This window comes from Fundulus heteroclitus, unplaced genomic scaffold (genome assembly GCF_011125445.2).
Source record: "Fundulus heteroclitus isolate FHET01 unplaced genomic scaffold, MU-UCD_Fhet_4.1 scaffold_65, whole genome shotgun sequence".
Classification (NCBI taxonomy): Eukaryota; Metazoa; Chordata; class Actinopteri; order Cyprinodontiformes; family Fundulidae; genus Fundulus; species Fundulus heteroclitus.
Window position 1 is genome coordinate 237,597 of NW_023397088.1, and position 23,904 is coordinate 261,500.

Sequence of the window (23,904 nt, forward strand, 5' to 3'; positions counted from 1 at the left end):
TAAGCTTTGTTTTTTTTTTCCTGCGCGGCGATCATGGCAGCGTCGGCCGTTTTTTTTTTTTGTTGTTGTTTGCAATCACCGTCCAGGAATGGGTATATGTTTAATGTTTGTCTCATTTGAAATGTTTTTGAGTAAGCCTGGTAGCAGGCTATCATGTTAGCGCCTGCTACCATGATAGCCTATATGCTGTCATGGTAGCAGGCGCTACTTTATTAACATGTCGGCCACCAAAATACTCTTACCTTGACTTGATGTCGCTGGAATTGGGTCAGGATGTTCTTCGGTTGGGCCCTTTCCTCCGACAAAATGCTTGCTACATATGTACTTGAATTTGGTAACTTTTTCAGTGTTGAACTGTTGTGTAGGCCGACCGCCCCGGTGTTCCAAGCACACACATTTCTCCTTGGCAGTCTTGAAGAAAACATCCTTCATATGCGGCCGATCAGCGTACCTCGAGTCGCTGTTGCACGTTCCATAGCAACAATGTTTAAAAACCATGGTCTTAGATTTGGAAAAAGCAGTCGTTTACAGAGTAAAACCTAGGCTAACGCACGTCTCTTACAGCGAAACAACGGCGGCTTTTCCGGAGTTTGCCCCACTGCGTACCACGTGATGTGACGTCATCGTGACGTTGTGTTTCTAAAAATAGCTCGCGCGCGGTACCGCATTGAGACACAGCTTGTGGCTTCTCGTGCTGCGCTCTCTCAGCCAAACTCATGATACATTCACTGACTGCCTCTGCGTAGGAAATTACACTTCTCACATTTACCATTATTAAAATGAACTACAACTATGCAAATGGATGTTTAAACACATTATAAACACATTTTAAAGATGAACACTTTTAATAAAGCAAGAATAAACGAATTTACCCATTTAAACTATTTCTTGCATTTATGAGCTTAGCTATTTATTAGTGTTTACTTCATGGACTTTTTACTGCATCTCTTGTTTATCCAGGCTACTGCGGTCTATTTCAGTCAGTCTAATTCAACTTTTTTTAAATATTTGGCACAGTTTGAAATATAAAAGTTTACAATTTAGCTATTTTTCACATGTCTGATCTTAAAATGAATCCCAGCGAGATAATGTGTGTAGACAGAGAGGCAGAGGACAAAATTATTCTCCAGAAGGAAAGATTCTACTTGTTGCTGTGTCTACAATCTTTAAATTATTTTAATTCCAGTTACTAAAACACCCTAATTAGGAAACATGTTTAGCTTTTGTTCTGTCAGATTGAAATGGTTAATTTAGTTTGATTTATAGATTATTTTACAGACATCAGAGATGGCAGCATAAATGGGGATATTAAGAGTGCAGAAAACTGATAGGGATGATGAGTAATGATTTTATATTTTTCAGTTAAAAACACAAGACTGACTTCAATGAACCCCTGATGTTACACAGGATCACCAATGTAACAATGTGCCATTTTTGTCCTCCAAAATAAGAGCTTAATCATGATGTTTGAACAAAGCCGGTATTTACTGCAGTTTAGTAAATTAATTGGTTTTATATTATTTTAGCATTTTTATAAAGCTGGTCATTTTTCTTTGCAGATCCTGGCATGAAGGGAGCATGCTTTCTAACAGACTTGCCTCTTTCTCTAGAATATCTGTGGCATTTGGGAGCTCACAGAAGGATGCACCGGACCTTGTTTGGAAAAGGTTTTCGGATTTCTGGACTAGATTGAAGGCCTCATCTAATACTCAAAAATTTTTCAACATCTTTCCAGCCTTTTATTTGGTCTTGCTGGGTGATGGATATATATTTTGTTGTGGACCACTCCAAAAGCCCCACATAGCTAGATTTGGACTGCCCATGTCAGTGATGATGTTTACCACACAAAGTCCTCTGGAAGCTGCTGTCTCAGATATTTATTGGATGAATAGCTTGTAATTTGCCCAATTAATGACTGAAATTGTAAGCCACCAATTGCTTCCATCTTGTTGTGCTTCCTGCTGACATAAAGACACATGCATGTGTTGCTGCTCTCCTCTATGCCCAGGCAATGTCACATCCAAAAAGCTTCCCTGTTCCCAGGTGCAGGTCCACACATTTCCTCCAGAGTTAAGACACCTGGTTCTAGCTTAATGTGTTAAAGTCTTCTTTGCTGGTTTCTGATGTCATGGAGAGGAAGACTCGTGTCCTGAAGAAGCTTGTAGCCTGTTGAGCACGCTGAAAATATATTATCTGTTTTTCAATGTATATTTGCTCCATCTAATCTATATGCCAACAGCCTTCATCTGATCTTTGGTAAAAATATGACCCAATTTATTTTCCATTGTCAAAACTCTCTTTTGTAGGAGTGGATAAATTATTCTGTGTTAAGTTCTCCTTCTATAATTTTTTGAGGTGATTTTTATTTTTGCTTTTTAATTCTTCCCTCAGTTTTTTACCCTCAGGTCCCTGCGTTCTGTAATAAAATACCTTGTGCATTAAAATGTTTGGTTATTTGTTTTTTCACAATCGACACATGTTTATTTTATCACCTAATATAATTATAACTAGAAAAAGTTATTTAAATTAACATTTTCACTAATTATTAGTATATAATAATTGTTAAGTTGAATGCACAATCAACTGGGTGCATCATGCAGTCCACATAAAAAACTTAAATATACAATAATTATGTCTTCCCCAGAGATTAATTCATTCCGGGTCATCAGTCAAAACATCTACAGCCCATATTTTCCTCAAATTATTTAAAACTTTTTTGAAATAATTTAGATCAGCTCTATCATTCAGCTCATTTTCTAACTGATACCAGATAAAAAAGGCTGACATCTACTAAACCTGGTTTTTTTTTTTTTTTGGAAATAAAGGAGTAAGTCCTGAAAACAGTGATAGCCATAACAAGGTTCTATTTCATCCCTACTGACAGCCAGAGGTGGCGCTTAAAGCCCTGAATAATCACTTTTGTGCATGCTGCACAGGAGCTGCAAGAATTATTTTGCCCTCCAGAGGCTCCTCCTCTTTGATACAACTTTATTCTTCATTTGGTAAGTTGTTTTTCCTTTGATCGGCGGGAGTTGGGACACGTTCGCCTTCCGTGTCGATTTCCCTATTGCTGGTAGTAACGCGTTAACCGACTCCAACCAGTTTGTTTGCATATTGTGCCATATCTGGCTTGTCATTGTTTTATTATCGTAGCCGCTTTCAGGCTTGCTTTTGTTGCATTGTGCAGCCATGTTTGGCTTGCCTATATTTCGTTAATCACAGCCGTTTTTTCGAGCTTGCTTTTTCTTTCATTAAGCAGAGGTGTTCGACTTGCCTCATTGAGTGTTGTGACCTTGCTGATTTGTACTTCTTCTGTAGCTACAGGGGTTGTAGTGCTCCTTGCAGCTTTTTACGCTGCAAGGTGCACTGGTGGCGTTTTCTGCTTGACCAGGTTTCCTGGCCTATTTGTTCGTCGGTTTAAGTGTCAAGTGTGCCGATTTCAGCTTGACCTGACCTTCTCCAGTGAGCGTGAGAAGCTGAACGTGCCGTGCTGCAGCGCTTGTTTGACCCTCTCCAGTTGGAGGATGGTTATGATTTGTGTCCCTCTTGTTTGGGACCAGATCACCTAAGAGAAGCTATGACTGATGCGGCCCTCGCTAATTGTTCTGTCCTGCCCTTATCCCTGCGTATTGCTCGCTTGGCTGACTGTCAGGGCGCCAGCCAGCTTGTGAAGAGTATGGCTCCTGAGGCTATGGGCCCTCCCCGGAAGAGGACCAAGAGCTCCACGGATTTGGAAGGCTTATCTGGGCAGGTGGCCCATCTCACTTTTGAGCTGGAGGAGATGAAAGCGCTGCTCGAGTCCTTTAGGGACGGGCGTGGCGCTGGCCTGACTGGAGACCCTGACCCAGGGCAGAGCATGGGTTCAGGACTCTCTGTTTTAGCGGACAATGCTATATCCCTGGCAGCATCTGGCACTAATTTTCATGATCAGTTTGAGTCTGGCTCGCATCTGTCGGCAGCCAGTTCACGTATCTCTTCCGGTTCTCAGTCGAAAGTGGATGGTGTGATAGTGGGCGCTTTGAGATCTGCTCTTGCCCGGTTGCCGCTAGATGCTCCACAGAACTGAACTGTGGCTACCAGTGCTTTCTTTCGAAGTCCTACTACTAGGTCGTCCTTTTTGGTTCCCCCATCTGCCAAATATGTGAAGGAGGTTCGTGCCTGTTGGGCAGACACTAAGGCCTTCTCACAGGCGACCTTTGATGGCAGGGCACCGGCGGCCATGCAAGATGCGACCAAGTTTGGCTTGGGCCATATGCCTTCTTTCAAACCTGCCATAGTATCCCTCATTGTGGCGCCAGATGAGGTTTTGAGAGCTAATGCCAGGTGTCCTTGTCCTCAGTGTCGTGTGACTGAAAATCTGCTCTGTAGGGCCAATGACTCCTGGTCTCATTTGGGGTGACTTGGTAACTCACTGTCGCATTTATTACTGGGTCTTTCAGCCTCTTTGGAGGGCTTTGCGATCGATGCGCCTACTCAGGGGTTTATGGACGCATCGCTTCATACGTTTGCTCTTTTGACAAGGGAAACTGGCCATGTCCTGTCTACCCTTGTTCAGGCATGCCGCTAATTTTGGCTGGCTCAGTCTCCTCAAACCGAAGCCTGTAGAAGGACCCTGATGGTTTCTCGTACCAGGCAGCAGTTGGCCGGTCTTCATCGCAGACGATTGCAGCATCCTGCTGGGAGTGCCTCTGGGTCTCTTTCACGCACTTATCCTGTCCCGACTACACCCTCCATGGGGAAGCCACGACCTGCTGCAGGGCCTGCTGCAAGGCCTGCTCATGGCCAGTGGGATCGACCCAAGGGTCGGGCTCACATCGCTTCTCAACCCCGGCAGTTCACTCGGCAACCCTTCTGTCCTCTTAGTGGCAGGGGGCTCGGAAATGACATCACTGAGCTGGCAGTGGGACACTTTACCCTGGACCAGCTCAGTTGCTGGACCGCTCTCTTGGTGTCTACACTTACCCGGGGTTCCACGCTACAGTGCCACCGCCGCCCCCCTCCTGTTCCTGGTCAAGTCAGGATGACGGTAATTCATGACCAGTTAGAGGCCCAGACTCTAAGCCACGAGATGGACACCTTGCTGGCCAAGCGTGCTATATTGCCTGTCAACCCCCTGCGGGAAACCAGGGGGCTTTTATTCAAAGTATTTTCTAGTCGCAAAAAAGACTGTCAGACTCCACCCAATTTTGGACCTGAGGGGTCTGAATGTTCCCAGACCATCCCTTTCCACATGTTGAGCATCAAGGATGTGCTTCAGACAATCTCCAGGTGACTGGTTCAATTTGGTCGAATTGAGGGACGCATACTTTCATGTCCCTATTGCACCACATCATTGGCAGTTTCTCCGCTTTGCATTTTAAGGCAAGCATTTTCAGTTAAGACTTTTTCCATTCGATCTCTCTCTGTCCCCACGTGTGTTCACTTGGTGCATGGCTGTGGCCCTGTGTCCTCTGCAGGCCAAGGGGTTAAAGATCCTGCCTTACTTGGACGATTGGCTCATCTGTGTGCCCACAGAAGCTCAAGCGGATGCAGACACAAGCACATTACTCAATCATATATACCTATTGGGTCTTCAGAAGAGCAATTTAGAAGAGCAATTTAGTTTCCTCTCAACAGGTCACGTTTCTTGGAATCACGATGGACTACCTCACTATGACTGCTTGCCCATCGCCTCAGCATGTCGAGGGCGCCTCGGCCATGCTAAGACATGGCAGAGGCGAGCCTTGAGTGTGTGTCAAAAAAGACAGCTGTGTTGTCTGATCACGACTCCTGTTGCCGTTGGAACCCAGCTGGTTCTGGTGTTACTCTCTGGCATGATGTTGCATTTCTTCCTAAAGTGGCCTCATCTGCGAGCCACACTGTGTCCCTTCAGCTAGCTTGCCTTGGTGCGGATGGCCCTGATCAGCCTCTCTGCCCTGTTCGGGCACTGGAGGCATATGTCAGACTCACAGCTTCTCTGCTGCAGTCTGCAGTTTGTTTACTACGCTGGGCCCTGGAAAGGGCAGGCCCTTTCTAAACAGCGTGTTGGATTGTGAACCTGGTAGAACAAGCGTATGGCAGCAGGCTCTTGGTCATCCCCGAATACCTTTGTTAGGTTTTACAGGATTAACTTGGCCGCCTTTCACCCATTGCAGTGGATCCTATCCCCGCGCACATTTTCATCCCAGTGAGGTGGGCATGTTTTCGGGGTTGTTTCTTTCGGTGTGTGATTCCTCAGGACTCTGTTGGTAATCGTCATCCAGTGCTTTAAGCACAGCCTCTGGCGGTCAGTAGGGATTCATAGAACCGTAGTGATATATTAAAGAATTATTTTTGTTCTTTGACAATGTATTTTGGGAAAAACTGGTTAGTTTTAAACTAGGAGCAACATATATGCTCGTGCCTGTTATTATGTTGCTCACATAAAACTAAGAACAATATGTGTTATTTTGCTATAACTTGTTTTAACTTGTGTTGGGAACCTATGACAATGTGGGAAGGACTGACTCTGTATACTGAGTTTGCAATGTTATTTTGCTTCACACACTGCTGAGATGCTGGGAATGTTTTTTGTTTTGGAAACATGTTTTGGATGGGTATAAAAAGGAGGGAACCGCCCTCAAATGATGAAGTCTGCCGTGTGAGGATGCCCGGCCGCGTTGATGTCGCTCTAACCGGACTGATCGACTTCCCAGTCCTGTACCATGGTAAGAGACCTGTTGAACATCACGTTTGTTTGAAAGCTTGTCAGCTTTGATGTTTGTGTTGCTATATTCTGTGGGGGATAATGAAGGATATAGTTATCCTGGCAGGAATAGTGTTTGTTAATGCTTGCTACTTTGCTATATTCTGTGGGGATAATGAAGGACATAGTTATTCTGGCAAGAATAGTGTTTAAGAAGTGCTTGCTGTTTGTGTTGCTGTATTCTGTGGGGAATAATAAATATGGGCGCTATTATCGTAATAGAAACAGTGTTTATGTGTTTATTTGTGTGTCGCTGATCTCTTACGAATCTGAATAAAAATTTCATAAAACACGTAGTTATAATCGTAACTACGGTTCGTTATAATTTCGTTATCTATTGTACGTCATAAGTCCACCAAAGGGCGCATTGACAGCATACATTTGTTTCAGCTCATTCAAGTTTAATAAACAATTTTCTAACACAACATATTTTTCATACAAAATAATCACAGTTGTTATAAAGTGAACCATAACATTTTTCTGTATTATTTTTAAAATAATACAGCACATTCAATGGTGACCTGGATTAGAACCCGATGATACGGATCGTGGTACTGGTACAGATCGGGTTGTAAAAATCACTCTTCATGTTACAGAGTTATTTTTATTATTCTGTACATGTTTTACATTTATTGCATTTATCATGTATTTACTTATTACTATTGAAAAGGTTTTAAGGTTTGAGTTTATTCAGATGCATGTCTCGCTCCGTCTAGCTCCACTCATAGACATAATACATCTGGGACACCGCCATAGGAACTGCCTTTATTGAAGGCTGGGCCTTATGATTGGATTGCATATGATTGGATAAGCCACTTGTCTGTCATCTTTATCGACGTGCTATTTCAACCACTCACACCGAAGCTAACCCGTGACGCTGATGAGAGCGGCTCTAGTGGCACGCGCTTTATTGACAGTGAGCTGACAGGAAGAGGGGGGGGGGGAGACAGGCGGCAAAGCGCCGCGGGTCGGAGTCGATCCCGGGCGGACCGCGTTGAGGACTAAAGGCCTCCTAATATGGTTCGCGCTAACCGCTAACGGTTAGCGGCTAACCGCTCGTTAGCGGCTAACCGCTTGCCAAATCCGGTCGGGAGAAGGGCGAAAACATCGTTTCCACCAACAAAAGCCTTCAGAGCCGTTCTCTGATGTTCTTTTAATGAAACAATATCAGGTAGATTGGACAACACGGAAGAAATAGCAGCATCAATGCTAACGCTTGCTTCCTCGATGCGAGCCGCCATTGTTGTTGGAATCTCACGGTCGCTTCTCCGCTACGTCACATCCAGGAAACACCCACCCTGCGTCCTGATTGGCCAGACCATAAATTTGGTTGGGGAAATCACTTTAAATGGGCGATGTCCCAGATGTTTGTGAGTGGAGCTAGGCGGAGCGAGACATGCATCTGGCTGTTGTCAGGTTAATGAAATACTAAATTCTTAGCATCCTTCGTTTGCAAGACATCTTAGAAAAACATGTTTTTTTTTTAAAAAAAAGCTCTTAAAAGCTACTAAATCCACAGCATGATGATGTTAGAACAGAATTAACTAGATAAAAAGTGTACAAAATCATTACGCTATACATATAATAATAAAATAACAAAGCACATATAGTATTTGGTTTGACATTAATTCCAGTGTATCAATATGAAAGTAAAATTCACCTGTGTGAAAACAAAAAAGGAAGAAACATTAAAAACCTTTAGAATATTGATCCAGTTTATTATGAAACATATCAAAACATCTCAAAATTTTCAGCCGCTTCACTAAAAGGTTGTGAAGTGATTTAAATTTCAATTATTTAAATAATTTATGCATCATCTAGGCTGGATTAGTGTGATATTAAAGACTTTCACTTATTAAAAATAAATAAATAAAATAGCATTAAAAAGGAGACCTTTCAGTGGCTGTAACATGTCGATTTGACCATTTTGAATTTGTAAGGGCTGCCCAACCGGAGCCCACCTATTGCCCATGCTTGGTCTAGCCCACATGGGTCCCAGCAACACAGCCCACCCTGAGCCCATGCCCAGCTGAAGCCCATCTAGTGAGGCCCACATGGGCCCCACCTGGACGTGTTTGCTGGGTCAGCGACAGGTCCCGGCTCAGGTGCGCCTCCTCACCATGGCCCCACTACGGCCTCGCTGCTCCCGGTCCCGGGCTTTACTTCTGCCTCCACCCAGTCTGGATCTGCCGCGTCCCCATCACTGCTCGTTCTCGTCGCGGTGCCGGTAAACGGCAATTCTCTGATGATGCCTCCGCTGCTTCCTCCCCATCACATCTGGGCTGCTGGCCGGCCGGCCGGCTGCTCTGTCTCTCTCTCCTCCTCCCGTCACTGGCTGTGGCCGCCCCTTTTCTTCCTGTCAACCATCACTCATGATGGGATACACCTGTGGAATCAGTCGCTGGCCAGAGGGAGGGAGTAGGAACTGGTGTCTCCTTCAAAAAGCATGCACACAAATATCCACCAACCATGCGACAAAGCAAAGCTGGAACGACAACATGCACATAAAACAGCCTCCTTCCTACACATTGATCAGTTTGTTCTTCTGGAAACAGGCTTGCAGATCCACAATCTGTCATCAGTGAGCTGCTGAAAAGATGTCAGGACAAAAACATTCATCTGCATTTCATAGACGACGTTGAACATTTATTGGGGATGAAGTGAGACACAACCTGCTGATGTTTGATTCTAATGTTGTTTTAAAGCTACAAACTGAACCAAAGCATCCAGATAACTGGTTAAACTTCTGCTTTTAAACTCACTTTTGACTAAATCTAGTAATCCTTGTTTGATGCATGAATCATTTTAATAACTCCTCATTTTAACCCCAACTTTAACTTTAAAATTCAACACATCTAAAATGATTTTCTATCTTTCTGCCTGTCTGCTTGGATGCCAGATGTCGTCTTTCTCAGGTTATAAAGTTATTTATGTAACAGGGAGACGATCTAAGGATCCAGGTTCTGTAGAGCAGCTTCTGGTTCTGGTCCGTCTGAAATGTCCGGACAGGAAAGGAGAAAAAAAGGAAATGATTCATGTTTGAATTTATGATGAAAAGAGAAAATCTCTTTTCCTTCTTCAACGTCCACAGTGGACTTCATGAGGAGCTGCAGGTGAAGGTTTTACCCCCACAGTCCCTAAACAGGATTAAAATCTATGTTCTGACCTCAGCAGAGCAGAGCTGCATGATGAGCCACAGATCCAACAGAACCAGAACCGTTCTGCAAGAAGAACAGAGAAAATCCTCCAAACAAGATCTGAAAGTCTCTGAGCTGCTGCAGAAAGTGTTTCCATGCTCACCAAAGGAGAAGCTGGAGAAGATGAAACTTTATCTTTACTCACTTTTAGATTTTACCTTCAGAAAGAAGGAAATAAAAAAGATTTGATTTAAAATCATGAAGAAAAGCTTCATCCTCTGATTGAAGAAACCATTATTTACTCACTGAGCTGTTTGCAGCAACAGATAAAATGACCAGAGCTGCCCAAACATTTGCAGAAAATATCCTGAAAAACCTCCAGAAACTGCATCACAATGAAGCAAACATGCAGCCTGAAAACTTTAGAGTTGAGCTTTATTTCAGATTTCTTGGTTACAAGCTGAAAATTAACCAGAGAGAAAAAAGATCAACTTTCCAGTTTCATCAGATTCAGATCAAAACTACATGGAGCCACTAAATGAAGCTTAGTTTTCATTTCATCCTCATTGGTCCACAGAGACAAACAATATCAGACACTAAATGACAGACATGATCAGATAAACAGGATCAACATCTCTAAAGTCAGAGTTCATCATCAGGATCCAGTCAGAGTCTCTTTAAACTCAAACTGCTGCAGCTTCAACCTCTGGATCATCAGGACAGCTCAGCTTCTCTCCTCTACTAAGATCATCAGGGCCTCCACTCCCTGCAGAGAGAAGAAGGAGCAACAGAGGAGATCAGTGAGTGTTTCCAGCCTCTGAAAGCTGAACATGAACATCTCATCTGTTTGTGAAACATCAGCTGACTAAGAAACATGGAGGCTGTCCCTGAACACATCTGGATGAAACTACTGAGAGAAGGACACATGTCCAGATGTGCTGAGTGGACTTCAGCAGAGCTTCTGCTATGTAGAAAGACCACATGGCGACTAAATGTAATGATGGGCTGTGAAATCAGTGATTTGCAGGCTGCAGTCAGACTGATCTCAGAGCTGTGACTAAGATGAAACTGATCAGCTGTTTCCTGTTGAAATGACAGAACAAAGAGTCTGAGATCAGATCTGATGCTCCACAGCTTGATGAATGAGGACCACTGTCTCTAGACATGGTGGAAGGCTGTCAGCTGGAATCCAGCTGCATTTCCTGGAGACATGAACACAACAACAACAGTCATCTTCACATGGACACAAACACAGGAACACAACAAGCTGCTGGCTCCTCTGATTGGCTGATTGTTGTCTTTGTGTCCAATCAGGAAGCCTGTCACCATTCTCCTCCCACTGAGAAGCTGCAGCTTTACTGGAAACACTGGATCATTGCTTTGGTACCAACTGGGTTCAGAACAGTTCTGCTGACAGCAGCTGGACTCACTCCAACCATCTACTTACACAGATTTCAGTTTGTAGTCTGGACTCTTTACAAGATCCTCCAGCTGCTGAACATCTGACTCCTTCAGGTTGTTGTAGATCAGGTCCAGTTCTGTCAGATGGGACGGGTTGGACTTCAGCGCCAAACACAGAGAATCACAGCTGATCTTTGACAAACTGCAGCTCATCAATCTGAGTAAAGAATAAAAGATGTGAGCTGAAGCCACCAGGATGCAGGTTCTAACAGTCCAACAGAACCAGTTAAAGAACTCTCATTAATATTAATGACAACAAGCTGCTGCTTCAATAAAGACCTGCTGACTTCAGCTCTTCAACAATCAACAATATCAGAACTTTCAATAGTTAAAACTTGTTTAGCAGTTTTTACAGTCCTGGAGTCTCATTTATAAAACTTTGTGTGGAATCTGTACTAAAAGTGAACGCCAAGAAAAAGAAAATGGAGTATGGCAAAAATATTCAGATTTATAAAACCATGCACTCACACACCAGCAGCCATTTTCCTTTCTAGATCACAGCTGTACCTGTACATTTGGTCCCAGGTTCTGGCTCAGGTTCTGCCCTCTACACGCCCAGATTCAACCAGAAACGGTCGATGCAAAGCACCTCATGAATGTTAATGTGTATAAAATGTGTCAGCTGACCATTTTTTCATCATGGTGACGTGGCAGCCATGGAGAAAAAGCAAAGAAACGTTGGGAAAATTTCCCAGAGAGGCGTTTATTAAATGTGGAAATCAGAGGTAAAAGCTCAGATGTTGTTCACATTAAAACAAGTCGTTACTAAGCTGTTAAAATAAGTTTTTAAAAAGTAAACAACGCTGTGCTCCGTGTTGAAATTCCCCTGTGGCTGTGGGTTCAGATCCACATTCAGAGGAGAGAGGTTCCCCTCCATTATTAACCCCCCCCCCCCCCCCCCCCCTAAAAAGGTGATGACTGCCTGGGTGTGAGCAGAAAGCCTCCTTCTCTGCTCTCTGGGGGTTGGAGAGCTGCCTTTCAGCTCCTCAGAGGGAGGTGGAGCCACTTTCCCCTGTGGGGAACAGCACAATGCATGCTGGGAGTCAGAAGCAGGATATTGGCCAGTCCTCATTATTGGCCAGGAAATATTTGATCCCTGAAAGCGTTTCCTCAATTCTCCATCTGCACGGTCTTCCAGCAGTGCCAATGCATCCAGCGAGCAGCATTACACACGAGTGTGTTTGACTGTTTCCAGCAATTAAAGTGATTGCTGCTCACCTCGTCACAATAATCTGTGGAACACGTCACCCTGGTGATCATTGGAGAGAGGAATGTAAACGTAGAAAACCAGAGAAAATGTTTGCAGACTTTGATTTAAGATTTAAGATGGCTTATGGGTATTTTTATTTATTTGAAATGTCCCAGATGTATTTAAGAGTCACCAGGACAAGAATGAATAATACTGCAGTTTTAAATGCTTCTGATCAGGATGATCTATGATTAAAGTCTGATATGGAGTGAAATGAACGTCTGAGAGGAATCCTCATGCAGGTTGGCTGTAATTCAACACTTCACCATCTGCGTCACCAATTTCCCCGTCTCCAAAATGAGCGTACGCCTGGGTCAGAGTTGGCATGAGGACCACACATTTTCCCCTCAAGTTCATTTTTATAGATCCCAACTTTTGATGGAAAGTGGCGTACGCACATTTCAGGTCCATTTTGTGTGTATCAAGCTTTCTAAATGACAGCCCTGCTGACTTCAGCTCTTCACCTCTGTCAGCTCCACCAGCAGCTCCATCAATACAAACTCAGGTTCTGCGGCCAAATTATTCAAGTTTCACAGAAAACAAACAAGTCAGCAGCAATTGTGGAGGAAATATGAACAAATGTAGATTAATGCAGATAAATGAACTATTTTAATTATTCCACAGCCATAAAAACATGATGTCATGGAGAATATTTAATGTAAACTGACTTTAGGAGCTGAAAGCCCAGAACCAGAACCTGGTACTGTGACATGTTGTGTCTGAGTGTTTTAGTCAGTAAAATCCTTCCAGAGCTTCTAAAAGTGCTGAAGCATCAATCAGGGATTATATATTTGTTCCTGTCAGACAGATTCCAGGAGCTGAAATTCACTTTTCTAAACTGGCTTGAATCCCCTCTGACCCGCTTCACATGAGGGGCATTTATACACACTGGGGGTCCGAATGCTGTCCGGTTCTGACCTGAGATCAGGGCTCAGACTCAGTTACACAGAGAGACAACATTAAAAACTGGCTCCAAGTCCAGGAACAAACTCAGGAAATATTTATTAGAATAGAAGATCTGAACTTGGTTTTTCAGCTGAATTTTATCCAATTATTCACAAAAATATAAACTCAACTATTTTAAAATCATCCTATTGAAAATGTAGAAAAAGTGCTTTAATTAAGTTTTAAAGATATTAAAAACCTTCAAATAAATGAAACATCAGTATTTTTTATTTCTTCTATCTTCCTCTTTCTCAGTTCTGGATAAAAACTGAAACCCTAAACTGAGATTAAATTCATTGTTTCATGTTTTCTGCTGATTATTTAATAAATCCTGGCAGGAAGTTGGAAACAGAAATAAACTTTAACTAGAGCAAAGCAGTGAAGAAGAAAGCAGACTTTACCATGAAGATCCTCAGTGTGGATCAGTAGAATATCAGCCAGATGTCTGCAGTTTAGTGTCAACACAACTTTCACATCACAAATATCAGAACTAAAACATGGAGTCTGACCTCAATATCTGTAGTTTGCAGAGGGGAGTCTGGAGAAAACCACAGAGCTCCTTCATTACAGCATCTTTCAGGTTGTTTCCACTCAGGTCCAGTTCTGTCAGATGGGAGGGGTTGGACTTCAGAGCCAAAACCACAGAAGAACAGCTGATCTCTGACAAACTGCAGCACTTCAATCTGAATAAAGAATAAAAGATGTGAGCTGAAACCAACAGGATGCAGGTTAAAACTGAAATATGAACAAATAAATAATAAAATGTAGAAAATGAATTTCCCTGAATGTAAAAGTCCCAGAAACATGATGAACTGATGTCTGATATTTGATCCAGTAGAACTGATTTAAAGAGTTAAACCCAGCAGAACCAGAACATGTTATCATTACGTGTTGTTAGAATATTTCAGTCGGGCCTTCAGTGGTTCTGAGCTGGAACCAAACTGGACTTTAATAAGCAAAGTGTGACATCACAGCTGTTAATTAATGCTGCTGTGATTGAATGGAAGCAGCTCATTTTCACAGCGACAGTAACCTTCTATTGAGGGGAACTGAGGGATTTATCTGAAGGATCAACAGCTGCAATAATTACACTTCACTCATTTCTAAACACATGAATACATGACTGAGAACAGAAGCGCTTCTACCTGTTCTACTGTCACACAGGATGCTGCAACACAAACAGAACCAGTCTGATATCAATGTTATCAGCAAAGAAAGCAGAACAAATTCCCAACAAACATCAGATTTCTTCATCCAACCATCCAAGCTGAGATTTAACTGGAGGCCAACAGTTCAGAGCTCAATGTTGCTTCAGTCCAGAAGGTGGAGCCCAGAACAAATGGACCTTTTCCAGTTTTTACTCTGCAGAACATCTGGACCACATTCAGACTCTTCAGGAAAAATGCTGCTTATTTTTTCCTGGACTTTCCTGCTTGTGTCTCTGACTCCTTTATTGTCGGCTATATTAGATGATGCTGGATTCATGGTGAGGATATTTACAGAGAGTCTGCAGTCATTTCAACAAGTCCTCCCATTGTTTAGATCCTGGCTCACTGAAAAGGGCTCCTAGAAAGTAGAGCTGAACAATATCAGGAGAACATGGCTGTACAACCAGCAGACAGGACCCACCGGCCTCTGCTTAGGAACATTTTTACTCCAACTTCCCAGAAACCCCTACACCACTCCCATATCTGTCATGGTGGTTCATCTGGACCTTTTCTCTCCACGGTTCTGACCTCCTCAACCCTCTTTCTCCTAGAAATCCATCATCCTGCCTGTCTGGGTCATCTTGGGGTTCTGGGACCTCCTGTAGTTTGGCTGCTGGGCCGAACCAACAAACTCCAGCAAGAAGCTCCTTCTAACAGCTCCAGCACTGAACATCTCTAGCTGGGCAGTCTTTCCATGAAGCTTTCTGCTTTCAGCCACATCCACCACACTCTTTTCCTCCCAGCTTCTTTGGCTTTGGTCCCGTTCTGACTGCTGCCGGGTCTGGCTCTTTATTTTTCTCATCTTGGTCCTTCTGGCGTCCATGTTGGATCTGCTCCCCTCTGCTGTGCTGCTGAGCAGAACTGTTTATGGTTCTTCACAGTTTCCCTCTGCTGGACTTTTTCTTTGGCCTTTGTGAGCGTTAACTCAGAGTCCATTGGTACCGGTTCAGACAGCTTTATGTCCTTTTATCCCAGCTACAGTTCTGGCCCATATGAGTTCTTCTTCTAGTTCTCCAGAACCACAGTTTGCTGCCAGTTTGTGTCCAGCTGTAATAAATGGTTCTGCTCTCTCTCCATCTTGGTGACGTCTGGAACTGAACTGGGCTCTTTTAAAGATGATGGAGGATTTCCCCACATAGTGCTGCTCAAACACAGCTTTTCCAGCTCCAGGCATCTTTTCTCTGCTCTAGTCAAAGGTCCAACAGCTAAAATGTCATCTGCAGCTTCTCCCACAGCAAACAGGAGGGAACTAACTTGATCTTCCTCACATTTCTCATCTAGAGCTGCTGCAGTCTGAAACCTCTCCAATCTTCTGGCGAGTGTTTATAAAATGATGTTATAAACACTCCCATGAAATAGAAAATAAAGTAATATATAACTGGAAAACAAAACAGAGATTCAGGAAATAAGTCTAAATTAATGTTTTAGTAAAACAATAATAAATAAATTAAAAATAATTCCAATAACACCAAATGTGATCTCATTAGTTTCACAATAGTTTCTAACAATATTCACCTCTCAGGTTTATCAGGTCAAACTGCTCTCAGTCCAAAACATCACTTATCAGGTCAGCTAATATTGACTAAATACGGATAATTGAAGCCAGAATAAAGCGCTGCAGGCCTGAGTCGTTGCTTGGGTTTGTTGTGGCTAAAAACAAACATCCAGTTCACTTGCTGAGCAAACCAACTAAAATCAAGTGAACTTGTTAGGTTCATGGAGCCCAAATCCTTTAGAGTTTGGACTGGATGGGGAAGGCTAGATGGGGGATCCATTTAATGTGCAGCTGGTCCAGATGAGGAGGCAGGTGAGGGCAAAGGTCAACCCTTAAGGTCATCCAGGGCAGCAACATGTGAAGCCAAAGCAGCTGAATAATCAACGTCTGCTCTTCCAGCGGGTCCAAAGATTGGCTCCTGGTCCATTCTGGACATCAACAGCTCTTAGCTCCTATTCAGTTATTTACAAAACTCATTTTCTTCTGATATGAAGTCAGTAAGAGTTTAACTGGACAATAATGTTAGAAATTATTCAATATACAGTAAAACCAGCTGCTACCGCATTTATATACATGCTAAGAGCGCTTAGCAATGCTAACTTTGGCTCAAAGCATCATTCTGAAGCAGCAGAAAAAACAAAGACTTTTATCTTCAGTTTGCTTCTTAAAATCTGTTACTTGTCTGTAACTTTGCATTAATCTCAGTAGTAGACAGCTTTAATCTCTCATCGTTATAATTCTGCTCCACACCAGGCCCTCTGGCTTGTCTGCTCATGTCTGTGCATATTCTCAATCATCAGAGTCATGGCAACTACAACAGGATTAAATCCAAGGTTAGCAGACTTTCACTCAGTTTTAGTGAAAACGTTTCAACACCTGATCCATGAGTCTTTGACAATCCTGGAGGCTCTCAGTTGAGCAACGTGGAGTTTAGGAGTTGCTGTTTTTAGGCAATAAATCCTGGCAGGAAGTTGGAAACAGAAAGAAACTTTAACTGGAGCAAAGCAGTGAAGAAGAAAGCAGACTTTACCATGAAGATCCTCAGTGTGGATCAGTAGAATATCAGCCAGATGTCTGCAGTTTAGTGTCAACACAACTTTCACATCACAAATATCAGAACTAAAACATGGAGTCTGACCTCAATCTCTGTAGTTTGCAGAGGGGAGTCTGGAGAAAACCACAGAGCTCCTTCACTCCAGCATCTTTCAGGTCGTTTCTGCTCAGGTCCAGTTCTGTCAGATGGGAGGGGTTGGACCTCAGAGCAGAAACCAGAGAAGAACAGCTGATCTCTGACAACCTGCAGTTCCTCAATCTGAATAAAGAATAAAAGATGTGAGCTGAAGCCACCAGGATGCAGGTTAAAACTGAAATATGAAGACATAAATAATAAAATGTAGAAAATGAATTTCCCTGAATGTAAAAGTCCCAGAAACATGATGAACTGATGTCTGATATTTGATCCAGTAGAACTGATTTACAGAGTTAAACCCAGCAGAACCAGAACATGTTATCATGACGTGTGAAGGTCCAGATCAAGGTGTGTTTCTCAGCAGTGGCGGCTGGTGATGAAGATGTTCTGGGGTTAGGGGGGGGGGGGCACTAGAGGTTGGAGATTACCACACAACAATAAACTCTAATTGAACATAAATCCATCCATGATCACTTGCTGCTGCTGGATATTTAAGTCTGATCGCTCTGGCGTCTGTTTAAAATGCTGCTGTCTTCTATTCTGGGTCAGGGTTCTGGTAGAATAGTGGTTCTCAGACCCAGAATGTTCTAAACATGGATCATTTAACAGAGATTCAGCTCAGATTGTTCTGGATTTATCTTCAACCTAAACCAGCAGCCTGCATGGAGGGTTTTCTCTAAGGAAACATGGCGTCTGTTTAAAGTTCTGCTCATTCAGTCCCTGATCACTGAACATTGGTCGCATGTTCTGCTGCTGGGCTCAGATCTTCTCCATCATACTGGGTCAGTTGTTCTCAGTGGGTCTCTGTGTGTCTGGTGGATCATTCTGAGAACTAAAACCTACGATGAGGAGACTTTCTCCACCTCTGGCCCTCAGCTGTGGATCAGCCTTCCTGAAGACCTGAGGGCAGCTCAGAGGTTTAAATAAATAATAATCATCTTGATTTCTTATTCCATCTTTCAATAAAGTTCTTACTGTTGACCCCCTGAAAGGTGAAGGAACAGGAGCTAGGAGCTCTTAGTAGAACGTTGCCCATCCAGCCTTGATCTGACCATCCAGATCAGCCATTTTTTGTCATATCAAACACACCCATCCTGTCTTTGAGCAGCTCACCCATTCTCACAAACACCATATATGAACACAATCACCTGTTTGATTGGGATATTGCTGCAGTGACAATTACTCTGTTGGTTTTTTACAGATTGCCTTTTATATTTAATTTCAACTGAAAGTTTCTAGTTAGAGAGATAAGGGTATACCTTCTGTCACTTTTTAATCCGATTTTGATGGATTAAAAGTGGGCGGGGCGATTAAAAAGGGGCGGGGCTTATTTTTTAATTGACCTTTTAGGTGATCACATGATCGTCACGTGGCCCTGCTCGTGACCCTCATGTGACACCCTATCATTGACCCCTACCGTGACCTCCATATGACCCCTCATGTGACACCCTCATGTGACACCCTATCATTAATCATTATTAAATTAATTATTCTTTTATTTATTGTATTATTATTATTTTCATTTATATTCATATCATTAATAATATTATTACTACTATCATTGATATTATAGTAATTATTTAATTCTGTTACGCATACCCAACCTTATTTAGTAGTATTATTGTAATCATTTAAAGTTATTTATAATTATTAACTCCGGTATACATACCCAATCTTTTTATTAGTATTATTATGATTATTTTGAATTGTTTAATTCTGTTACGCATACCCAACCTTATTTAGTAGTATGATTGTAATCATTTAAAGTTATTTATAATTATTTAACTCCGGTATACATACCCAATCTTTTTATTAGTATTATTATGATTATTTTGAATTATTTAATTCCGTTACGCGCACCCAATCTTTAAGGTGGGAGGAAATCAGTCTTTGTTTCAGCCGTAAAAGCAGTCAGACTATAATAAAGATTAAAAATAAAACTATATAAATCGTTTAGACCCATAAGCTTCCCCATCCGGAATCTGTAAATAAAAAGCTCAGGGTTCTCGCTCGGCTCAGAATCCTGCGATGCAACCCCTCAGCTCTCCCTGTAAACAGCAAGCGTTACTGATCGCTTACCGGTTGCAGCTTACAACATAATAAGTCCATACACTCTACAGGTCAGTTTGAGTGTCATAAGTTTACTCGGTCAGTAAGCAGTTAAAACAATACTCAACCTGTTCGAAGCGCCGCGCGGGAGGAGACACAAGGGGGGAGATCTCGCTTTCTCTCAATCATCTGACCCCACAACACAAAAAAAAAAAAACTGTCTCTTTCTCTACAGTTAGCTTGTGATATAATAAATGCATATTAATAATAAAATATATAAAAACCCAAATACAGACCTCTTATCCTTCATTCAGCACCACTACGTGCGTGGGAAGGTATGGCTGAAGAAAAGTTAATGAAACGGGTATATTACACGCCTTCGCACCCCGGCTCTTTCGGCGGGGTAGATAGACTACAGAGAGCTCTGGAAAGTGAAACGGGTGAGAAGGTAGCGGTTGAAAAGGTCCGAGACTTTTTATCGGAACAAGATGCTTATTCTCTGCATAAACCCGCAAGAATTAGATTTCCTAGAAATAGAGTGTTTGTCATCGGGCCTCTGAAACAGTTCCAAGCCGATCTTTGTGATATGCAGAGCTTGTCCGAAGAAAACGACGGTTACAATTATTTATTAACCGTTATCGACGTATTTTCCAAAAGAGCCTATGCTAGGGCTTTAAAAAGGAAAACAGCCTCTGACGTCGTAAAAGCTTTTGAATCCGTTTTAAAGGAGAGTCAGATTCCTAAGAAGCTTCAAACTGATGACGGAAAAGAATTTTTCAACAAATCATTCAAAGCGCTGATGGATAAAAACGGTATTAAACATTTTTCCACGGCTAGTGAAATAAAAGCGTCTGTGGTTGAGAGGTTTAACCGTACGTTAAAATCAAGAATGTGGAGATATTTCACCGCAAACAACACTCTCCGATATCTAAACGTGCTTCAGGATCTGGTCAAAAGCTACAACCACGGTTATCATTCAAGTATTAAAATGGCACCTATCCAAGTCTCCGCTAGTAACGCTTTTCAAGTGTTTCAAAATCTGTACGGGGCCAATTCCAGACGCAGTACAAAAGTCAAGACGGTGTTTAAACCAGGCGATCATGTCAGAATCTCCAAGCTGCGTGGAGTGTTTGACAAGAAATATGAACAGAGTTTCACGGACGAAATCTTTACAGTTACAGAAGTGCTACAACGATTTCCACCCGTCTTCAAACTGAAAGATTTAGACGGAGAGCCCGTCCAAGGTTCTTTTTATGCGGAGGAGCTTCAAAAGGTGAAAATGTCAAAAAACAAAATGTATCAAGTGGGTGAGATATTAGACAAACGCACCGTGCGGGGGGTCAAACAGGTCTTAGTACGTTGGAAAAATTGGCCGGAGAAATTCAACAGCTGGGTGAGAGCCGACGACCTGCGAGACGTATAAAAGAAGACGTTGCTCTCTGACGGTTGACAGTGCAACATGGACCGTTTAACTCAGGACGAGGGATTTTACCTGACGCTACCCTCCAATGCCAGCCTCGATGTCTTTAAGGATAATAACATATCGAGTTTCCGCGTGGATTTAGCCGAGCATATCAATTTACAAGGAGAATGGCAAGTGGCATTGACCGAGGTTTCTTATCCACACACATGGCATAATGTCCCCTCAGAAAATGCTTTTTTCGAATGGCGGAAAGCGAGCGAGGAACAAGTCCATCGCATACAGATTGGAAACGGATACTACAGTAATATGAATCAGCTTATCAAAGAGATCGAAGCTCATCTGAGAAAGATAGATTCAGATATTTATTTCAAGGTTAACAAACTCGCAAACATACTCACCTTCCAGGCCGGCGCTCAGTACCACCTACGTTTTCACGCTCCACTGGCCTACATGCTCGGCGCGGAACCCGGAAAATGGATCAAATTTGACCACTGGCACGCCCCTCACCCTATAGATTATAAAGCGGGTTTCTACCACCTCTATTTTTACAGCGACGTAGTTACGCCGCAGATAGTAGGGGACGCATACGCACCCCTCTTGCGAACGGTTCAGGTCCAGGGTGTGTTTGGAGATATTATCACGCAGACCTTTCATAACCCCTACTATCTCCCCGTTGCCAAGAAACATATTGAAAATATACAAGTTGAAATTAAAACGGATCAAAACACCCCGGTGAAATTTACATACGGAAAGTGCATCGTGAAACTACATTTCAGACCCGTTGCTTCACGCAGAGCGTTCAGGTGAAGCGGATTGCGCTTATAAAAACACACGATTGTGACCGGAATCATTCATAGCTGTTCAACCACTCACACCGACAACGTTGCAGCGTTCTAAAAACGTGAGGAAGAAGCTACGATAATCAAGACAACATGGTTTTCTTAAGAGAGGACCCGCATCGTTTTATCCCTTACTACCAGAACCAGGTAGGGGGAGAATTACCCGGTTTCTATGGTGCCCCTGTTATGTATGGCCGGGGGATAGGATCCATATTTTCAAAATTATTTCGTTTCGTCTCACCCCTATTTAAATCCGGCTTCGCTATTGCTAAACCGCATCTGAAAAAGGCTGCCACAAACATCGCCTCGGACGTCATAGGTAAAGCTATGACGAAAATAAGAGGCTCGCACGAGGGTGTGAATAACCAGGAGGGGTCCGGGGTTATGGTTTTGTCAAGAAGAGCTAGAAAGAGACCTCCGGGGCAACGTGTTGGGCGTTCACAAATAGTTGTGCCGCGCAAAAAGAAGAAATCAGTCGGCAGGAGCGAAGCAAGAGGGAGGAAGTCCGCTGCACGCAAGGATATATTTAGCTGAATTATTATTCTTCAATAACAATAAAACATGGCTCTTTTACACCGGAAATCATCAGAATGTACGCTGGCGGAACTCGACTTGTTTTCCGCCCCCATGACACAACTTTCTATCGAAGATAAACTCTACACAGAAATATTACCCGTGTCAGCGATTACAGACACCGGGCCTATCGAGTTCTTTATCCCCGGAGATGGAGAGAAATACTTGGATTTGAATGATACGTTGCTCCACGTCCGTCTAAAGATCACCAACGCGGATGGAAGCGACCTGGCTAACGACGCCGCTGTCGGGTTGATAAATTACCCGTTGAATACAATGTTTAGTCAATGCGACGTTATTCTGGGGGACAGGTTAATTTCGCAGAGTAGCGCAACTCACCCGTACAGAGCAATGATTGAAACTCTGCTCAACTATTCAGAAGACACGTTAAAGAGCCAATTTAGCGCGGGCCTCTTTTACAAAGACACAGCGGGAGCTATTGACTCTATCGTTACCACCGACGGTCAAAATTCGGGGATGAACAAGAGAGCCGCTTTCACCGCTAATTCCAGAGAGTTACATCTGATGGGCCCGCTTCACGCAGATATTTTCTTCTGCGAAAGACTCCTCTTGAATTCTGTCGATATGAGGGTTAAACTAACCAGAGCCAGCGACGCCTTCTCTCTCATGGGACCGCGTGATTCAACCTTCAGACTGAAAATTCTGGGGGCTTCGCTATTTATGAAAAAAGTTTCAGTCTCCCCGGCTATCCGACTAGGGCATGCCTCAGCATTAACGAGAGGAAACGCCCTCTATCCTCTTTCGCGCGTGAACGTGAAAACGTACTCTGTCCCTGAAAATTCCAGGATATGTACTCAGGAGAATCTCTTTTTGGGAACGATGCCGAAATATGTCGTTTTAGGTATGGTCAACCACGAGGCATTCACCGGAAGGAGAAGCATGTCGCCTTTCAACTTTAAGCATATGGATGTGGAATATTTAGCGCTCTGCAAAGACGGCAGACAGGTCCCCGCCAAAGCGTTTCAACCCCAATTCAACAACGGTATTTCAGTCAGGGAATATTACAACATGTTCACCTCTACAGGTCGTCATTTAAAAGACCTTCCTTTAAGCATCGCTCGTGAGGAATTTAACGAGGGTTATTCCCTGTTTGTCTTTAATCTCAATCCGAGCGAGGACGCAGACGCTCTGTCACCGGTGTGCAACGGCAATTTGAGACTGGAAATGAGATTCAGAGTTCCGCTGCCTCACACGACCACCCTGATTGTGTACGCGTGTTACGACTCAATTTTGGAAATCGACTCAAAAAGGCAGGTCCTGGTGGATTTTTATTAAAACATGAATAACCACGAGATCGAGAGTCTGATGCATCACCTATTGGGGGACCTATTTTGCGGCGTTTGGGCTTGTGATCAGCTCCCGTTACTCAAACGCACGTACAGAGGCCCCGCCTATTTTGTCGTCAACACTCATCCTTCACATATGCCTGGAGAACACTGGCTAGCTTTGACTTTGGAGGAGAATGATGGAGCCACCTTTTTCGACTCTTACGGATTTCCCCCTGATTTCGAATTTTATCCCTCGAGCATAGTGACATTTTTGAAAGAGAGATCCTCGAAAATATTGTATCATAATCGTCAACTTCAAGACA

General features: G+C 43.1%; 2 protein-coding genes across 2 annotated transcripts in view; both read right to left on the reverse strand.

The window, feature by feature from the left end:
- Positions 1 to 23,904, reverse strand: part of LOC110368152 (NLR family CARD domain-containing protein 3) — a 445,883-nt gene that overhangs the window by 16,266 nt on the left and 405,713 nt on the right. The gene's annotated exons all lie outside the window — the stretch shown is intronic.
- Positions 10,492 to 23,904, reverse strand: part of LOC118561497 (NLR family CARD domain-containing protein 3-like) — a 54,902-nt gene continuing 41,489 nt past the window's right edge. Inside the window, exons 6-8 of the mRNA XM_036133634.1 lie at positions 17,358 to 17,531; positions 11,309 to 11,479; positions 10,492 to 10,627 (exon numbers count right to left, since the gene is read on the reverse strand). Coding sequence (XP_035989527.1) covers positions 10,612 to 10,627; positions 11,309 to 11,479; positions 17,358 to 17,531 — 361 coding nt within the window. The 3' untranslated portion in view covers positions 10,492 to 10,611. The remainder of the gene's footprint in view (positions 10,628 to 11,308; positions 11,480 to 17,357; positions 17,532 to 23,904) is intronic.